The 19567-nt window shown below is 42.4% G+C and overlaps 1 protein-coding gene across 1 annotated transcript in view; it reads right to left on the reverse strand.

The window, feature by feature from the left end:
- Positions 1-2974: 2974 nt before the first annotated feature.
- Positions 2975-19567, reverse strand: part of HMBOX1 (homeobox containing 1) — a 120948-nt gene continuing 104355 nt past the window's right edge. The window contains exons 7-11 of the mRNA XM_014947670.1: positions 18772-18854; positions 15556-15651; positions 13109-13203; positions 12766-12897; positions 2975-7389 (exon numbers count right to left, since the gene is read on the reverse strand). Coding sequence (XP_014803156.1) covers positions 7252-7389; positions 12766-12897; positions 13109-13203; positions 15556-15651; positions 18772-18854 — 544 coding nt within the window. The 3' untranslated portion in view covers positions 2975-7251. The remainder of the gene's footprint in view (positions 7390-12765; positions 12898-13108; positions 13204-15555; positions 15652-18771; positions 18855-19567) is intronic.

Genomic DNA, 19567 nt, shown 5'->3' on the forward strand with positions numbered 1-19567 from the left:
CCGCCCCGAAACGGTAAATCTGTCAACATTATCACCTGGACACGGCGCCGATCACTACAGAGAGGATCTCGGTATCTCCAAAGAGCAGAACCCATTTGTTACTTCTTCCAGCAAGCTCAAGCTAAAGTATGATATGGATTTTCATACAGAGAGTGTGAAAGAAGAACCTTAACCAAAACAGAGAGTAGTTTGTACTGATTGTTGTAATTGTGTCTCAGCTACAGCATCACCCATCTTCAACTGATGCCTCCATGAAAAGAGGCATGAACAAACAATTTCAGGTATTTTTAAGCAATAAAACCTAAGGCCGAGGTTAGTAATGAATAACTCTTCAAAGTTTGAATTTTTTCTCCATACACCTCCCTTTCCCTGGTGCCGCTGACATTACTTTCATTTATTTGATTTTATTTATGTGTGCTGGACAAAAACCAACATCAAAACGCTGTCATCTTATTGACAGTCCTCAAAACCACCAACTCCACTTTTCTAGCTATAATGCATTTCTCAGAAAATAATTTTTTGTGTATTTTAAATTCTAATTCATAGCTGCCATCTCTAGAATACCTCTTTTTTTTTTTTTTCTTCATTAACGTGCAACATCTTTAGTTGGACAGTTTAAACCCCATAAACTAGACAACAGTAACGGAGGCTAAAATGAAGGTTTTAGGGCTATGTTTTTCAGCTTGACAAATGCCTGTTGGCCAACAATCCAGTCAATATCCTGAGTAAATATCCCAGCTACAAAAAAAAAAAAGCCTACGGGGGAATGTTTTATTTTGAAATGGATCCACAACTCTTCTTGGGAACCATCAAGTCCGTTTTGGTCAGGCCAAAGACCTTCCCTTCCAAGAAATCACAGTGAAAACGCCCCCGACTCCAGAAATCTCGGTTCAATTAGCCGGGATGACGATACAACCCTGACTACTGCTATTAACACACACACAAAAATCTTCAGCTGTCTCATAAGAATGAACACGTTGGGTCACTGAGAGATAACACGCTCTTCAAGACCGATCCTGCCAACAAAGATTCCTGCCAAATGATAAAAGCTACACCAAGCTCCAGATTATTGCCTACAAGCTTAAGACTTTGATCAAAATAATATTATCGAGTTAAAGAACTTCAAAGAGTGCAAGAGCTACTTGGGTGGGAAGCCTCGTCTAAAATAAAAGCTTATTTTGACCAAAAAACCCTCTAGAATGTGCTGGTAATTATCCAATGAACTTGAAAGAAGCTGATGAACGCTGGGGAACGAGGGCTGCACGATGATGTAGCTGGGGTGGGAGGAGGAACATAAACCTTCTGGTAAGAAAACCGTTATCTAAAATAAGCAGAATTCCAGGGATAAAGGGGGAAAACAAATCTTCTCCTAACAAACGTGCATAGCTTTCAGTACTACAGGCAAAACCTCACGCTGAATCTGAGCAATTGGCAGAGAAAGGGGTGAATCCAGCTTTGCATTTGATTGAAGATGACACACAGGGAAACAACATCCGCACTAAGTGCTTTAGGGGCAGCGATTTGGAGTTTTGAAAACTCTTATACTCATTTTTCTGGCTTTATCTAGAACTGTTTCCTTACGAAACACAGTTACGACTACCACAGGTCTCAGTGACTCAGCTCCTCTGGGGCAAAACCAGAATGATGCTTTCACTTCACTTCTTTACAAGCAGCATCTCACGGTGAAGGAGAAACGTTACATCACGGAGGGGAACTCACAATCTTGGTGACCTCATCTCCATGTCCTTACGCACCTTGAAGGCAGAAATTAACACCTGGAAGTCCAACTGACCCCACTGACAGTCCACACTGGCAAACACCACAGCAATTTCTCCTCAAAATAACATCCAAATCAGACCCAAAGTCTGCCTAGTGAAGTACAGGGACTTTTTTTCCTAGCAGTGGCCAACAACAAACACCTAAGGAAGGAAAAGGAAGATCCAAGCAAGTATAATGTGACTCTTTCCCAGTCATACTCTTTCAGCTTCTGCTAATCACCAATTAATGATTTCCTGAACCAAAAATTTCTCACTTTTCACAGTAGTCACCAGTGGCCTTAAGTTAACTACAATTTTTCTTCTAATACATTCAGCTACGGGAAATATTTCGCCTGCACTCACAGCAGCAAGACAACAATAAACCCCCACAAATGAAGGCAAAACCTGATCTACAGCACAAACGTTATGAAAAACATGGACAACTTACCAGTTTGATGTTAGGCAATGAAACAAAGAGAATAATTCAAATATCCCTGAAGAACTGTGTAAACAGAGCAAATAATTAATTAAATTTATTACTTATGGCTTGATTGGAACCTGGAGCCAGACCCTGCAAATAAAGCTCCCCTCTATTAGGAGAATAGGAAAAATAACTTTTTATGAATCGCAAAAGAGAAAACAAAAAGTCAACAAATTAAGATAATTTCTTTAAACAAGTCAATATGTATAGATCAGAACTAGGAAACACCTCAACCTGAGCAGGTTTGTACAGAATCATAGAATAATTTAGGCCAGAAGAGACCTCTGGAGGTCTCGAATCCACCTTCTACATCTTGTTCCAGTTGAGATTTGGATATCCCCAAGGATGGGGTTTCCACTGCTTTTCTGGGTCACTGTTCTACCACTCTGAATAGGAAAATATTTCTCCTTATATTCACCTGGGATTTTCCTGAACACAATTTGAGCCCACTGCCCCTCACCTTTTTGCTATGCACCTCTGAGAAGAGCCTGGCTCCATCTTCTCTAACCCACCCATTAAAACAGCTGAAGAACAAAACAGAAGCTGCCACCAGAGCCAGTGTGAAAACCCCCAGCTCTCAGCAACTCTCCCCACACGCCGTGTGCTCCAACCCTCTCATCTCAGCACCCTAGGATGGACTCACCCCTGCCCAACACCGCACGCAGTCTCCAGACATGGTCCCTCAGGTGATGAACAGAGGGCACTAATCCTCTGCCTTGACCTGCTGAAGGCTCTTCCTAACCCACCCATTAAAACAGCTGAAGAACAAAACAGAAGCTGCCACCAGAGCCAGTGTGAAAACCCCCAGCTCTCAGCAACTCTCCCCACACGCCGTGTGCTCCAACCCTCTCATCTCAGCACCCTAGGATGGACTCACCCCTGCCCAACACCGCACGCAGTCTCCAGACATGGTCCCTCAGGTGATGAACAGAGGGCACTAATCCTCTGCCTTGACCTGCTGAAGGCTCTTCCTAATGAGACTCCTTAATTGCTGCAAGAGTGCACTCCTGACTTGCTATCAACTTGTTCACACCCAACACGTGAGTAATGGGATTACACTACAGCAGTAAATGTGTTTATAGAGTAGTTAGAAGATGTCTCTATAATGCTAGAGCATCAACGGACAACACGTCTACTCGTTGCTATGTTGACTTATTTTTATCATCTCAAAATCCTTCTGCAAACATCTGGATCTCATCCTTCAGGAAAAAGGAGGGGGAATTGAAAAAAAAAAAAAAGCAACCAAACCCCAAATTACCCAAAAAAGAAGTAGAGGTAGAAATTGTTGTTTTAAGAAGACGGTAAGAGACAACAACTCAAGTATAAGGACTTTGTGAGTGACAAAATAACAGCCAGAACTTACTCTACAAAGTTAAAAGCAATCTGTGCCCATCACAGAAGAGGAGCATCTTAAATAATTTCTTCTCTATTCACAGAACAAAAAGGCAGATCTAGTCTGCCACCAGATCCGCTTCAAGGGAACCCACGTGAGAACGAACCGCAGTAATTCCAGATTGGCTATAACAAATTGCAACTGAATTGCAATGCTACAAAACTTAATTTTCAAGAAAATCCAGAGACAGAAAGACAAAGACGACTCCCATATTGTAGAAAAACCCCTGGAATAAAGGTGAGATTCCAGGACATGCTCTCCACCAATTCTTCCACTTACTCCTAGATCACGTACCCTTCTCCTGATCCCATCACACCAGCATCTGTTCCAGTTTCGCTAATTCATGTGAAACCAAAACATTATTGGCCAGCTGCAAACTGCTCATTACGAATTTTGAGAATGAAGGAAACAGACTGCCAAGAGCATCCCCATAACAACTGAAATCTTACTCTTTCCTCGTACCTCTCGATGGTCAAAGAAAAGCCAAAATAGACACGGGCAACCCAAAACCTGACACCATGGCACTAAGCGTCTGATTCCCCAGTTAAGTCACTTGTTACATATTTTCTCTAGTGAGAAGATGGATGGGGGAAAGCAGAAAACTGGTATTTACCAGAAAGCTACAGACCAGGAGGACTTGCCCATCCCCAGTTGTTCATGAGGGGTTTAACCTTCAGAGAGGATATTGATGCGTGATGAGACCAGCAGCTACCTGACAGTGACAAACAGAATTAACACCAGATTATTCCATGTTAGATGGTACAGACAGACAATTTCAGTGGGGTTACTTTGATCCTGCATCACATGAACCTATAATCAGGATACAGAAGTCCTAGCACTATTTTTATTCTTCCCTATTGCTTTAAAAAGGCGATGCTTGAAACAATGACTTTTTTTTTTTTCTTTTCTTTTTAAGATGGCACAGTAAGCAATATTTCTTTTAAAATTGCAGCTGTCCAACAGTTTGAGTCTGTTCTTTTAAAAATGAAACAGCCAGAACAAATGGCAGTGGCAATCCCAACGTAAAGAGGCCATCGATTATTAAAATCTCCTTACTATAAATCGTGGATGCTGCTTGTCAGCTCGGTGTGTGACTGTAGTATGAATAAGTAGGTAAAATTCCACTAAGGCTATAGTTTGCTCCATCATTCTGCTGTGCAAAAATAGAAATAAAAGCTCTCCCTGTCCTTTCACCCCTTAGTACCAAAACATTCATACACACATGAAGGAAAATAACTGCAATGGTGCAACGGTCACTGATCCAATTCCTTTCTTTCCTGAGTCTGCCCTGATGCTACTTATGAATTTGCCTACTCAAGAAATGCAATAAAACAGAAAAAAAAAAAAAGAAAAAAAAAAGAGACGGCTTCATTCTGCTTCAGTGATCTATATCTAAGGAAAGCACATAAATTTTCCAATGAAATCCATAAATGAAAGACGAGGCCAAGCCCTACCTATATATCTTCAAAGTTACAGCCACAAAGAGGTGCCAACTCCGTGCCCTCTGAAAGCACAAAAATCTCCTCCACACTTACCTAAGCAATTTTGACGAGATTAACAGATGTAAAGATGTTCTAGTTAGCCTACGCCTTTGAAGGGGTTTGAGGCTGGCTAAAAAACCTGCTGAGGAGCCACATTTTAGGAGCCCAGGAGGCCATCTGACAGTCGGGCGTGAGGAAGGGCTGAGAACAAACCAAAAAACCAGCAACTTCCCTTCATCCCCTCCGCCTCGAGAAGCAGAGGGGAGAGAAAAGGGAACCTTCAGACTGAGCTGCTTTCCCCCTTTGTAAGCTATTCCCACCTAAACGGGGAAGGTAAAAAAATGGAATGTTGAGAAAAAAAAACGCTATGCAAATTTTTATATATCGCCTTATACAAAAATCTACATAGGGTTTTAATTTTTGTTTTTTTTTTTTGTTAATGTAACACAGTCCTGCCCGTCTCTAACACTTCCCGTGCTGTTTCCATCGCAATGTTTCCTCTTACCGGCAGCAACAATAGCATTTTTATCAGGATGCCAGGAGATCATTTCCACACAATGCCAGCAGATGTAATTTTCTTAAGATGCACACACAGTTCATCACCGAGATACTAGATGACAAGGTGATCACAGGGTGACTCTGCAATGCAAGTTTGCCGTTTGGTATTTTGAATTCTCAAAATGATAAAAAAAAGACTTATCAAATATAAATATCTTTAAGAAAAAAGTAACAAAAGTGCTACATATGATCAAGGAAAACAATTCCATTAGTTTCTGCTACTTAAAGTAGGTTCGCTTTACAAATATTACCACATCCATTATCAGTATGGCTTCCAATTATTAATTAAATTGCTCGTAGCAGTATAGCTTTTCTCACATCTTAACAAGGACAGAGTAAAGAGAACACAAAACATTCACACCCCATTTCTCAGGTAAGAGATCCTCCTGCCTTTAAACAAACCCAAAAGTTCGTATCGAGGAGAATATTTATGCTACGATGATTATCTAGCAAAGGTCAGCTGCAAGAGTTCTCCAACAACCTTTCAGGCTAGTCAGGACGTAGGCATTAGTTACACAGACGTGTCAAAATCCACTCAACCATTTTAGGACCTTAATAACCTTCCTGGAAAACATTGCTTTTGGAAGTGGCAAAGTGGGGAGGGGAGAAGGGGGGTGGGACCCGAGAAGGCGAGAGGAAGAATTAGAGGTGAAATTGTTAATGACAGATCGATAAGAGTCTAGACCTCTTCTGAGCAGGCACTGCTAGCCATGCCAAGTAATGACTAGTGGTTTTTGAGAAGTGGACTGTTGTCCATTAGACATTCAGCTCATTTTTCATATGATCCCGGGCTGGGCTTCACTCATGGTCCCAGAGGCAGAAGGCAGTACTTATCCACTAAGCCACGCAGGTTGTGAGAGCGGAGGATGTCTGTGTTGAATATGTGAACATCAACCCAAATATGTGAATGTGTTTCCAATGGACATTCTCAGCACAGCACCCAGAAGTAGATCGAGTCACTGTATGACCAGTGAGGCACGGCTTATTGCAGCTGGAAATCAGTTATTCCCAGGCTGAAGTGGGGTTTCTAGTGTTCTTTTTACTCTCTGTTGATAACTCCCGATCTGGTGTCCATCGACCCTGGGCCACTACCTCAGCTTGCATCCTTTCAGTCTTAGAGAAGGAAAACCGTACAGACTAGTCTGTTGTTTGTTTTTTTGTTTAAACACCATCTCTAAGGGTTATCTCCAAGATTTTTAAGTGTAGCCTAAGACTTGTAATTGAGGGCTGTCTAAAATACCTGGAAGCACTTTGAATGCTAAGACAGAGCAGCAAGATTATTTTTTTTGTTTGTTTTTTTGTTTTTTTTTTCTAGCCACTGGGGCTGGGAGAGGGAGGTTGGTTGGTTGGTTGGTTGGTTGGTTGATTGATGCCCATTTGGGAATTAATACTGAGAGAGTATATGCAAAGGCTGAGGGCACCATGCCATCTTCACAGAACAAGACCCTAACAGCTAACTGACGTACAAGAAACTGCAAAGTTATACTGTAAGAACACATATTAAGGACCGAGGAAAGTCTGCTAAGGTGCTACGTCTAAAACTAAGTTACTTCTCGCTTCGACCCTCCCCTTTTCTTGGTATCAGTCGTCGTCTAGAGCCTCTGTCTTGATCTCGTTGGCTCCTTGCCGGGCCAGTGCCAAGATGGTGTGGTTTACTGCTGCCATCTCCACGGCTAGTGAAATGGGGTCCTGGTGGTCACTATGGCTAGTGCTGTCATCCTGGGCATGGGGGAAGGAGAAGAGAGAAGCGTCGTTACTCCAGGAGCACAAAAGCAGGGGGCAAAACTAGAGGGTTCAAGTCACGGATTAAGGGCAGCGAATTTCACGTTGGTTCCAGGGGTAGAAAGTGAAAGGGGTTTACAAATTGGATTTTGGACTGATTTCCCTCACTGTGCAGACAAAGGTCAACAGGCCAAGGAGCGGCGCAGCCAATTGTCCAGAGAGAAGTTTGATGGGGTGGGTGGGGGGGTGGTGGCATTTGGAGGAAAATCACTATTTTTTAGGAAAATATTAAATTATAAAGATAAAAGTGATACACAAAGGTGGGGCAGAAAACCGAACTAAGATAGGAATTGTTGTGCCCTGCACAAATCCATGCTTAGATTTTGCATTTATAGTTCTGGCCATCCTGTTTTAAAAAAGTAGGAAAAGGAGAGAGAAGAGCAACCCGGGGGAAGAGGCACGGGGTGGATTCCTTATGAGGAGAGGGGAAATACAGTCAGGTTCTGCAGTTTGGAAAAGAAATGGCTGATGGTCGATATAGTAAATGTTTATTAGAAATAATTAATAAATAGAGAACAACTGTTGGTGGCTTCTGGTGACCTCATAAGCAAGGGCACTCGCTGGAACGGTCACGTATTCCAAAGCAGCAAGGGGAAGGGCTGCTTTACTTATCACAGTTCAGTTGGAGGATTCACTGATTTTTAGATCAGACAAAAGTAAAACTGGCTTTAAAGGAGGGGTGGGGTGGTTTGACAAACTGAGGGAAAATTAGAAGTACCATAAACAGAAGTGGACACAGTGCCTGGCTCAGGAAGCCTCTCCAAACTACTAACTTCAAAAAGCTTGATGCTACTATAATAAAATCATTCTACAATTGTCCTCTTCTTTAAAAATACTTTTTCCTTCTAAATTACCATTGACCTCACTCAGAAGCAGGACACAAACCCAGACTAACCCTTGGTCAGTCATTATCCTACAGAAACCTTGACTTCTAGGGGAAAAGATGATGGAAACCTACTAAACTGTTAAGACAAACAGCGCAATGATTTTGGGGAACTAAAATTGCCATCATTAAAATATCCAGGTGAACACGTTGCCAGGTTCTCCAGCCCACTGACCTACACACCATTATATTTCTTTCTGTTCATTGTCTAAAGGCTCTCAGCTGTAAGAGGACACTTCCCAGCTACACAGGTTTATCAGTCTGCATCCAAAATAGGGCCTGGTTTTAAATCACAGGAAGGAGAACCAGTGACATCCCATCTCTAACCCCATCCACCAAATAAATTCTTCTGGGATACTGGGAAAAAAAATCACAGTGTTTTCCCCTCTTTAAAACGGGGCACTAATAGTTACCACACTGGGATCTTGCCATTTTTTATGATTTTTTTTACTTTATGGCAAGGAAATGATAAACATTTATCAGTCTTCCAACAGCCTTTAAGTGATGAACTTGTGAACATTAAGATTTAAAAATGTGTATTAGGCATTTTTAAATTAAAATGACAGGTGGCAAATGCTAAAGGGGACAGAACAGCCAGGATTTGGTAAAATTTGGAGATTATTTAAAGGAAGGTATTAATTTATAACAAACGTAGGGCAAATATTGTAATGAGCACACAGTCTAAGGCTCTCTCTATACTCTTTACCATGGTAAAATTTACAAAGTCCTGACTTCTGGAGGTTTAGTCACTTCATTAGTATTTGGATGAACTTTTAAAGTTTACTGGACTTTAAGCGTTGCTGTGGAAAACAGAATTTATGGTTTTACCAGCTAAGGGATGTTAAATGGTCATCAGGAGAGCTTGCCATCTAATCTGCTTCGCTGCTAATGCCCAATTACACTTCACGGAGGAGCCCGGCTAGATTCGTGAGAAATGGAATTTTTAAGGACTCTAAACAAAGATCTTTAAATTTTAATAACCAATTCATTTCTCTTTTTGGAGAATTTTGGGTAACGCACAGAAGAAAACCCTAGTTTGGGAGCCTCCGTGAGACTTCAGCTCAGTATTCAGGTCCTGTATCTGCCTGAGGAGGAATTATCTGTGCTCAGCAGCAGTTCCAAAATATTTTATAAGGGTGACAGGGCAGGCTCTCATCATCTAGGGCTGGCAAAGTTGGTTCCACCAGATCTGCTGGCGATGACCTATAAAAAGGCCCTTAATACCCATCAGAAGCAGAGCTTCTGCCAGATATCTGTCGTCCTGGGTCATGGCCAACTCTGCTGGGGACTCATTCCAGGACACTCCACCAGCAGCTTTTGGAGAGGGAGACCTACCTAATTCTCCCCAAACGAGTCAATTAAAAGCGATCTGCCCACCCCAGCTGTCGGGTGTAGCACAGAACATGGATTATATCAAAACCAGTGAACTGCTGGAGTCCACTGGTGCCAAGCAGGGCAGAAAACCGAACTAAGATAGGAATTGTTGTGCCCTGCACAAATCCATGCTTAGATTTTGCATTTATAGTTCTGGCCATCCTGTTTTAAAAAAGTAGGAAAAGGAGAGAGAAGAGCAACCCGGGGGAAGAGGCACGGGGTGGATTCCTTATGAGGAGAGGGGAAATACAGTCAGGTTTTGCAGTTTGGAAAAGAAATGGCTGATGGTCAATATAGTAAATGTTTATTAAAAATAATTAATAAATAGAGAACAACTGTTGGTGGCTTCTGGTGACCTAATAAGCAAGGGCACTCGCTGGAACGGTCACGTATTCCAAAGCAGCAAGGGGAAGGGCTGCTTTACTTATCACAGTTCAGTTGGAGGATTCACTGATTTTTAGATCAGAGTAAGTAAAACTGGCTTTAAAGGAGGGGTGGGGTGGTTTGACAAACTGAGGAAAAATTAATCTACCAGAAACTACCATAAACAAAAGTGGACACAGTGCCTGGCTCAGGAAGCCTCTCCAAACTACTAACTTCAAAAAGCTTGATGCTACTATAATAAAATCATTCTACAATTGTCCTCTTCTTTAAAAATACTTTTTCCTTCTAAATTACCATTGACCTCACTCAGAAGCAGGACACAAACCCAGACTAACCCTTGGTCAGTCATTATCCTACAGAAACCTTGACTTCTAGGGGAAAAGATGATGGAAACCTACTAAACTGTTAAGACAAACAGCGCAATGATTTTGGGGAACTAAAATTGCCATCATTAAAATATCCAGGTGAACACGTTGCCAGGTTCTCCAGCCCACTGACCTACACACCATTATATTTCTTTCTGTTCATTGTCTAAAGGCTCTCAGCTGTAAGAGGACACTTCCCAGCTACACAGGTTTATCAGTCTGCATCCAAAATAGGGCCTGGTTTTAAATCACAGGAAGGAGAACCAGTGACATCCCATCTCTAACCCCATCCACCAAATAAATTCTTCTGGGATACTGGGAAAAAAAATCACAGTGTTTTCCCCTCTTTAAAACGGGGCACTAATAGTTACCACACTGTGATCTTGCCATTTTTTATGATTTTTTTTTTTTACTTTATGGCAAGGAAATGATAAACATTTATCAGTCTTCCAACAGCCTTTAAGTGATGAACTTGTGAAAGTTAAGATTTAAAAATGTATATTATGCATTTTTAAATTAAAATGACAGGTGGCAAATGCTAAAGGGGACAGAACAGCCAGGATTTGGTAAAATTTGGAGATTATTTAAAGGAAGGTATTAATTTATAACAAACGTAGGGCAAATATTGTAATGAGCACACAGTCTAAGGCTCTCTCTATACTCTTTACCATGGTAAAATTTACAAAGTCCTGACTTCTGGAGGTTTAGTCACTTCATTAGTATTTGGATGAACTTTTAAAGTTTACTGGACTTTAAGCGTTGCTGTGGAAAACAGAATTTATGGTTTTAACAGCTAAGGGATGTTAAATGGTCATCAGGAGAGCTTGCCATCTAATCTGCTTCGCTGCTAATGCCCAATTACACTTCACGGAGGAGCCCGGCTAGATTCGTGAGAAATGGAATTTTTAAGGACTCTAAACAAAGATCTTTAAATTTTAATAACCAATTCATTTCTCTTTTTGGAGAATTTTGGGTAACGCACAGAAGAAAACCCTAGTTTGGGAGCCTCCGTGAGACTTCAGCTCAGTATTCAGGTCCTGTATCTGCCTGAGGAGGAATTATCTGTGCTCAGCAGCAGTTCCAAAATATTTTATAAGGGTGACAGGGCAGGCTCTCATCATCTAGGGCTGGCAAAGTTGGTTCCACCAGATCTGCTGGCGATGACCTATAAAAAGGCCCTTAATACCCATCAGAAGCAGAGCTTCTGCCAGATATCTGTCGTCCTGGGTCATGGCCAACTCTGCTGGGGACTCATTCCAGGACACTCCACCAGCAGCTTTTGGAGAGGGAGACCTACCTAATTCTCCCCAAACGAGTCAATTAAAAGCGATCTGCCCACCCCAGCTGTCGGGTGTAGCACAGAACATGGCTCATAGCAAAACCAGTGAACTGTTGGAGTCCACTGGTGCCAAGCAAACACAGCCCTGGGAGAGGGGGGGGGGGTATTATATCAAAACCAGTGAACTGCTGGAGTCCACTGGTGCCAAGCACACACAGCCCTGGGATAGGGGGGGGGTTTGGCCAACCACTGACACCTGAAGGAAAATTGGGAAGGGGGTGCAATACCTGTCTGGAAGGTGTGTGAAGGAAGGGTCACCAACTTTAGGGTAGGTGAGGGCTCAGAGTGCGGGAAGGGGTATTCTTTTGCTAGAGAATTTAAAAAAGAAGTTGCTGTCAAGGGTTAAAAATAACCAAGAAAAATAGAGAATAGGCAAGAGTTAAAAGGAAAAGAAAAAAAAAAAAAAAAAAAAAAAAGACAGATAATATGTAAACAATCCAAATAGTGGCACATCCTTGCAGAACAATATGGGAACAGGTACGGGGCCAAATAAATGTCAAGAATTCTATTTAATTAAATCCTTTCCCCCCCACCCTTCACCCTTTGTCTGTCAGTGTCTTAGGGAGGGATCCTGAGATGCTCCTGAAAGGTGTTCCCACAGGCAGAGGAAGCTCAGCACCTTCCAGGAGGGTGCTCAGTGTCTGGCTGGGCAAAGGCTGAGAGAAGGGATCACAAAGTGTGGTGGGCAGGGGCTCGCTGCTGGTCCCACCTGGGGAACGAGAAGTATCATCTGCAGCTGGGGCTAAAACGAGACATTTCTTGAAGAAAGAATTAATAGGTGCCAGAGGAACACCCACGCCTCGTTTTGCAGGGTAAATATCAGTGCCTGATAAATAGGAGCAACTGTGAAAGACCTGCACATCCTTTCTGGAGGGTGGGTAACTAGAACGGTGCCGGGGGTAAGGAGAGCGCAAGTTCTGCCTGGGGCACTTTTTGGGGGGTTAACACTCTCCTGACATTTTTCATACATTGCGTGTGGCGTGAATGGTGTAACTTGCTTGTTTGGAGCAGATCCTCCTGTCTTCTTCTACCTTCTCTGCTTCTCTGCCTCCCTCTGAACATCTTCCCTCCTCCTCCCCGTTGCGTACTTGCCAAGCGTCCTGTTGTACGACAATAAATCCGTGTGGGTGAACACTGGTTGCTCACTCAACACATTCAAGGCAGGGGAGCTGTGCTCTTCTGCTCTCCCCGTGACAATTACATCAAATCAAGACAAAAAGAAGAGATTTGACTCGGGAGAGGCAGAAGGTCTCTCCATGTGTCACGGAAGGTCTCCCTTTTGGGGCCACACCGCTCGCCCCCGGCGCTTACCTGCTCCGAGTAGTCATTGCCATCAACGTCGTCGCTGTTGGAATGACCTCCCGGACTCTGTACATCTATTCCATGGCTCTCCAGGATTGCTGCTTCTTCGAAAAAAGCAAATGGATCCCTAATTTATCTGATGCATTAGAGTAATTAAAAATAACTACTTTTTTTTTCTCCCCCCCAAAACAGTTAGAATAACTGTAAAAAAGGAGTTAGTTCTTAGCCTCTTCCTCTTCACTGCCCAGTATTTGGGAAGGTAGCACACATACAGACACTGGCTTGCCTGAAATCCTTCCCTGCCAACTAACAGCCTTGTTTGTGAGTAAGAATCCTTGCTTTTCAGCCAGTCCTATCAGAAATTAGCTTTATTTCTATTGCACTGGAGTGGCAAAGGCATTCCCTGTAGATCCTCCCACGTAGTTTGGACTGGCAGGACTTGAGGAAGGCAGGGAGTGTGTGAAAGTAGATGGAGAAATTTTTAAAGGACTTAAGGGATTTTAAAACACACATATCTTCATCTTCCAGGAGGATCCACACATCTAAAGCTCCATTTGGTTCTTTTTCACCTCCTTCCAACCCTCCTCCCCGTGCAGGTGAGACACAGCTATAACTCCACCCACCCTGGACTGACTTTGCTTTGTTCCCCTCTGCCCTTCAACAGGTTTCATTTTTAAAAAAAGAAATGTAGGTTAAATTTCAGTAACGCATCAAATGCTGTAAAAATAATTTTTTTTCGTATTTACAAATATGGCAAAAAGAAGCAAAAGGGCATAATATTTGACATTTGCAAAAATACTGGTTAACCAGCAGGTATGGAACTCTGTCTGTGTATGGCAAACACAATCCTGCACAGGACCTAGAAGTAAGTGCATAAAATGCAGAAGTGCATATTAAAAATAAATAAAAAATAGAAAAAAATATATAAATAATATAGCAGGTTGCATATATTATGTAATATATAAAAATAATAATAAAATATTAAAGTGCAGAAGTTCGTTGAGTCCTGGCCACTAACACGAGCTCATTCTCATTAGAACATCTTCTGTTTATTCTTTTTAGAAGGTCTGTTTCTCTCAGTTCAGAGTCACTTCTGATTTCCTTACGATCAGCTACTCAGGCAAAGAACCTCCTGGGCTAACTCTGAAGTGACTTTTGTTTTATCCCCATCATCAAGAAAAATTATTCCTTTGTTCCAGCCACTTGTCACCCCTCGGAAAGCGCTAAGGAACAAAGCCGTAAGCAGAGCAAGCGGTTGCCTTGCAGAACCTTTGGTCCTCCTGGCTCTGTCTGAGATGTAAAACAACTCATGTGGGCTCTTAGATCCCTGGGGGGGGTCTCAGGGACAGCAGTAAAAAAGACACCCCAGGTTTTGGCTGAAAAAACAAGCCCATCTCAGTGGAACACAGGCACAAGGAAACTTACAACCAGATAAAAGCTCTTCACAACAGCCACTTCTCATTTAAACAGCGTGCTGAGGTTGGGAACTTGCGATCGTCCCAATTTCCCTTATTTCCAGTGCAGGTATTTTGAGGTTTTATTTTAGATTTTATTTTGGATACCCAAAGGAGCCTGAGCACAGGGAAATATCATTCTCCTTCTGCCGTCAGACTTCTCACTTTGGTATTTAAAACTGATCTTCCAGTAAAATATCATAATGGCATCATTTTTCTGCATTTATGATAGAATTCAATTAATTAAATTCTACCCATATTAAATTCTACCCATACTCCCTGGCCAGCAGGTGGAGGGAGGTCATCCTGCCCCTCTGCTCTGCCCTGGGGAGGCCCCATCTGGAGCACTGGGTCCAGTTCTGGGCTCCCCAGTTCAAGAAGGACAGGGAACTGCTGGAGAGGGGACAGCAGAGGGCTATGAAGATGATGAGGGGCCTGGAGCATCTCCCTTATGAGGAGAGGCTGAGGGACTTGGGTCTTTTTAGTCTGGAGAAGAGAAGATTGAGGGGGGACCTGATCAACACCTATAAATACTTCAAGGGTGGGTGTCAGGAGGATGGGGCCAGGCTTTTATCAGTGGTGCCCAGTGACAGGACAAGAGGGAACGGGCACAAACTGGAACACAAGAAGTTCCATCTCAACATGAGGAGGAACTTCTTTCCTGTGAGGGTGGCAGAGCCCTGGAAGAGGCTGCCCAGAGAGGTGGTGGAGTCTCCTTCTCTGGAGACATTCAAACCCCACCTGGACACGTTCCTGTGGGACCTGCTCTGGGTGGACCTGCTCTGGCAGGGGGTTGGACTGGATGATCTCCAGAGGTCCCTTACAGCCCTGTATCATTCTGTGATTCAGAAAAAATCTAGAAGAGCAAGAGACTAATTTCAAAAACCTCATTTCTATTAAGAATGTCAGGACCTTTAGTATTTTCATTAGTACAACCTTACGTACTTCCCACCTCTCCTGAGCATGCACTAAACCTCAAAAGCAGGCTCTCTGATACATTACCGATATTGGCTCTTCTCTTGATTTCCTTTCTTCTGTTGGCAAACCAATTGTACACTTTAAGGGAGGTAACTCGCTCCAAATCCGATAACTTTTTTCCTATGAAAGAAACAGAGGAAGAAAAAAAATACAGCATCACTACTCCCCGGGTTCCAGTGGTAAGCATAAGACCTTTACACGTGATAAACCCCTGTAGACAGCACTGAAAAGTTATTATAACTGAGAAGAAAGTGAATTTCATGTGAATTGAAGTACTGTGCGCCCAGATGCTGTGGTAATAAATGCCAAATATCTCTCTAAAAACAAAGTAGCCTTTCTTCTTTTTTTTAAAAATCCGAAATACAGGAATTTCTTTGCAGCTTCAATCAAGCAAAACCAGAGCCACGGGAGAATAGAGGGCTGCTTTTCTAGTTCAAGCACAAAACTGAGATTCCCCAAAAACTCAAACTCAATTCGCAGCCCTGCCACAAATGGCGTACCCTTGGGCTAGTTCTCTTGCTGTGTGCCATGAGGGTGTAACTTCAATGACGTGCTTTCTTCACCAGCAAAATGAATGAAGACATTTTGTGTCATCCCCTCCAATCTGCTCGTGAGGGTACAGTTCAATGACGTGCTTTCTTCAGCAGCAAAATGAATGAAGACATTTTGTGTCATCCCCTCCAATCTGCTCTCCTTCCCTCCCCACCACCAGCCACAACCCTGCTCCCACAGCTCTCATCACACCCTCTCCATCCTGCCAGGACACTTGCCATCTTTTGGGAGAAGGTAGGGGGGGAATGTTGGAAACCAGATCACTGGAATTTTACACTTAAACCAATGAAGAAAATCCCACCAACCACCAGCCAGCTACAGGAGAGAATCCCTTGTTAAACCAACCAGCAACTCAGCCAGGAATAAAATCCCAACCTCCTCGATGCTCTACCTGCTGGATCGTTCTGCTCCCACAAGGAAAAGACAAGAGGCAACACGTACAAGTTGCAACAATACATATTTTTAGTAGGTATTAGGGAAAAGTATTTTGCCGTGAGAGTGTTCTACAGAGGTGAGAAAATACCTGCTTTTGGAGATACTAAAAAATGGAACAAGGTAAAGCCCTGAGCAACCTCATCTAAGCTGGTCCTGCCCAACCAGATGATCTCCAGAGGTCACTTCCAGCCTAAATTGCTCTACAATTCTGTGCCATCCTGTCCCCCAATGTTTGGGACTCATACCTAAGCTTTCTTCTATATTAATTTTTTTTTCTGGTTATATAAAACCTAAATATATCCAAAATACAAGTTCTGAAAACCGTGTAAATGTTTGGTTGGTAAAACTAAGCAAAGGCAGGTGTGTCCACTAATACTAGACTGAATATTGATGCTCCTCTCCCAAGGATAACTTCTCCAGGAACGGGGAAAATGCAACCTGTTGACCCAAATACAAGGTCCTCTGTTGATACACGGATTCTAATGAGACCCCTGTCTGGGAAAGAAAACTAAAGGAGAGGAAAGCTGTGATCTTACTCCTTTGAGGACCTGCTGTACAATCTCCAGTAAGCCCCAGTCTGGGAACGGAAGATATCCTATCTGTAAAAAGGAACCAGTAAAACCCACCTTTGTGGAGTGTAATAAAATTCTCGGATCGGTACTAAGTGCTTGTGATAACAGAATGTAAAGAATGAAAACCTTTCAAAGATATTATTTCCTTGGCAATGCCACTTCCAAAGCTGGATAAACGAAATGTTCAGATGCACAACGTGTACTCCGTATCTCCAACGATGGGAGTTCAAGTTGCAGACATCAGCATTTAGGTTTGAAAATGGCATTGACTTGTCATGTTCATCCAAGCTCTGAGCAACATGAGGTCCAGAATGCTCAAGAAGAAACCTACCACTAGTTGAGAGCACTAGATTTGTTAGTAATAGCCATAAAATGAGGTTTGCTGAGTTTAGCAGGAGACATTGAAATGGAATAGCAGTTGCCTTTGGAAAGGACCCCAGGATCAGCTCCTCACCTGGCTTTTGTTGGAAGATATCCCATCTGTAAAAAGGAACCAGTAAAACCCACTTTTGTGGAGTGTAATAAAATTCTCAGATTGGTACCGAGTGCTTGTGCTAACGGAATGTAAAGAATAAAAACCTTTCAAACATGTTACTTCCTTGGCAATGCCACTTCCAAAGCTGGATAAACGAAACGTTCAGATGCACAACGTGTACTCCGTATATCCAATGATGGGAGTTCAAGTTGCAGACATCAGCACTCAGGTTTGAAAATGGCATTGACTTGTCATGTTCATCCAAGCTCTGAACAACGTGAGTTAGGGAATGCTCAAGAAGAAATCTACCACCAGTTGAGAGCACTAGATTTGTTAGTAATAGCCATAAAATGAGCTTTGCTGAGTTTAGCAGCAGACGTTGACGGAAGATATCCTATCTGTAAAAAGGAACCAGTAAAACCCACCTTTGTGGAGTGTAATAAAATTCTCGGATCGGTACTAAGTGCTTGTGATAACAGAATGTAAAGAATGAAAACCTTTCAAAGATATTATTTCCTTGGCAATGCCACTTCCAAAGCTGGATAAACGAAATGTTCAGATGCACAACGTGTACTCCGTATCTCCAACGATGGGAGTTCAAGTTGCAGACATCAGCATTTAGGTTTGAAAATGGCATTGACTTGTCATGTTCATCCAAGCTCTGAGCAACATGAGGTCCAGAATGCTCAAGAAGAAACCTACCACTAGTTGAGAGCACTAGATTTGTTAGTAATAGCCATAAAATGAGGTTTGCTGAGTTTAGCAGGAGACATTGAAATGGAATAGCAGTTGCCTTTGGAAAGGACCCCAGGATCAGCTCCTCACCTGGCTTTTGTATAACGGCGTTACAGGCGTTGGCAATTTCTTCTCTCTTTGCCTCGTCTGGATACTGATTCTCATTGAAGTAACTGCAAGTGGGGAGAGGAAAAAAAAAAGAAGTTTTTTTCAGAAATCAGAGCACAGAATCACAGAATGGTTAGAGTTGGAAGGGACCTTAAAATTCCAACCCCCTGTGGTGGGCAGGGACACCTCCCACCAGACCAGGTGCAACATGAGGTCCAGAATGCTCAAGAAGAAACCTACCACTAGTTGAGAGCACTAGATTTGTTAGTAATAGCCATAAAATGAGGTTTGCTGAGTTTAGCAGGAGACATTGAAATGGAATAGCAGTTGCCTTTGGAAAGGACCCCAGGATCAGCTCCTCACCTGGCTTTTGTATAACGGCGTTACAGGCGTTGGCAATTTCTTCTCTCTTTGCCTCGTCTGGATACTGATTCTCATTGAAGTAACTGCAAGTGGGGAGAGGAAAAAAAAAAAGTTTTTTTCAGAAATCAGAGCATAGAATCATAGAACAGAATCACAAAATGGTTAGAGAAGCGAAGCGTCGTGTCAGAAAACGTCACAGCCTACAGTTCTACCTATTTTTTTTAATTTTTTTTTATTATCATTTACTGACGTAACTCCACCTTCACCAGCGTCCTGCAATTAAAAGTCATCAGCTACTAATTTATGCATCACTCCTACAGAGGTAACACAGAAGCAGTAAATTTTATGTAAATCTATATACAGTAATGTCGGCGTGCACTCATATAAAGTGGATAAAACCTCCAAAACACCTCAAATAAACGAATATTATCTCAGCATTTGCAGAGTCACATCGGCATTCGGAATATTCTACTGGGAGATGCAACAAAGTAGGCAAAGCCACGAGTATCAGAGTTAAGACTGTCCAGTGAAGCATCGTGTCAGAAAACGTCACAGCCCACACTTCTACCTTTTTTTTTTATTATCATTTACTTATTTTTTTGCTGACGTAACTCCACCTTCACCAGCGTCCTACAAACGAAGGAGCTGTTCAATATTTATTTTGATCCCTAGGTTAATATACACACACACACACATATTTGTGTATCTATTACACACACGGTATGAAGACTGTACAGACAAAATTACACACTACTACAAGTAAGATTTCTAAAGTCAGACTAGTTTGGTTTTTTCA

This window comes from Calidris pugnax, unplaced genomic scaffold (assembly GCF_001431845.1).
Source record: "Calidris pugnax isolate Ruff unplaced genomic scaffold, ASM143184v1 scaffold154, whole genome shotgun sequence".
Classification (NCBI taxonomy): Eukaryota; Metazoa; Chordata; class Aves; order Charadriiformes; family Scolopacidae; genus Calidris; species Calidris pugnax.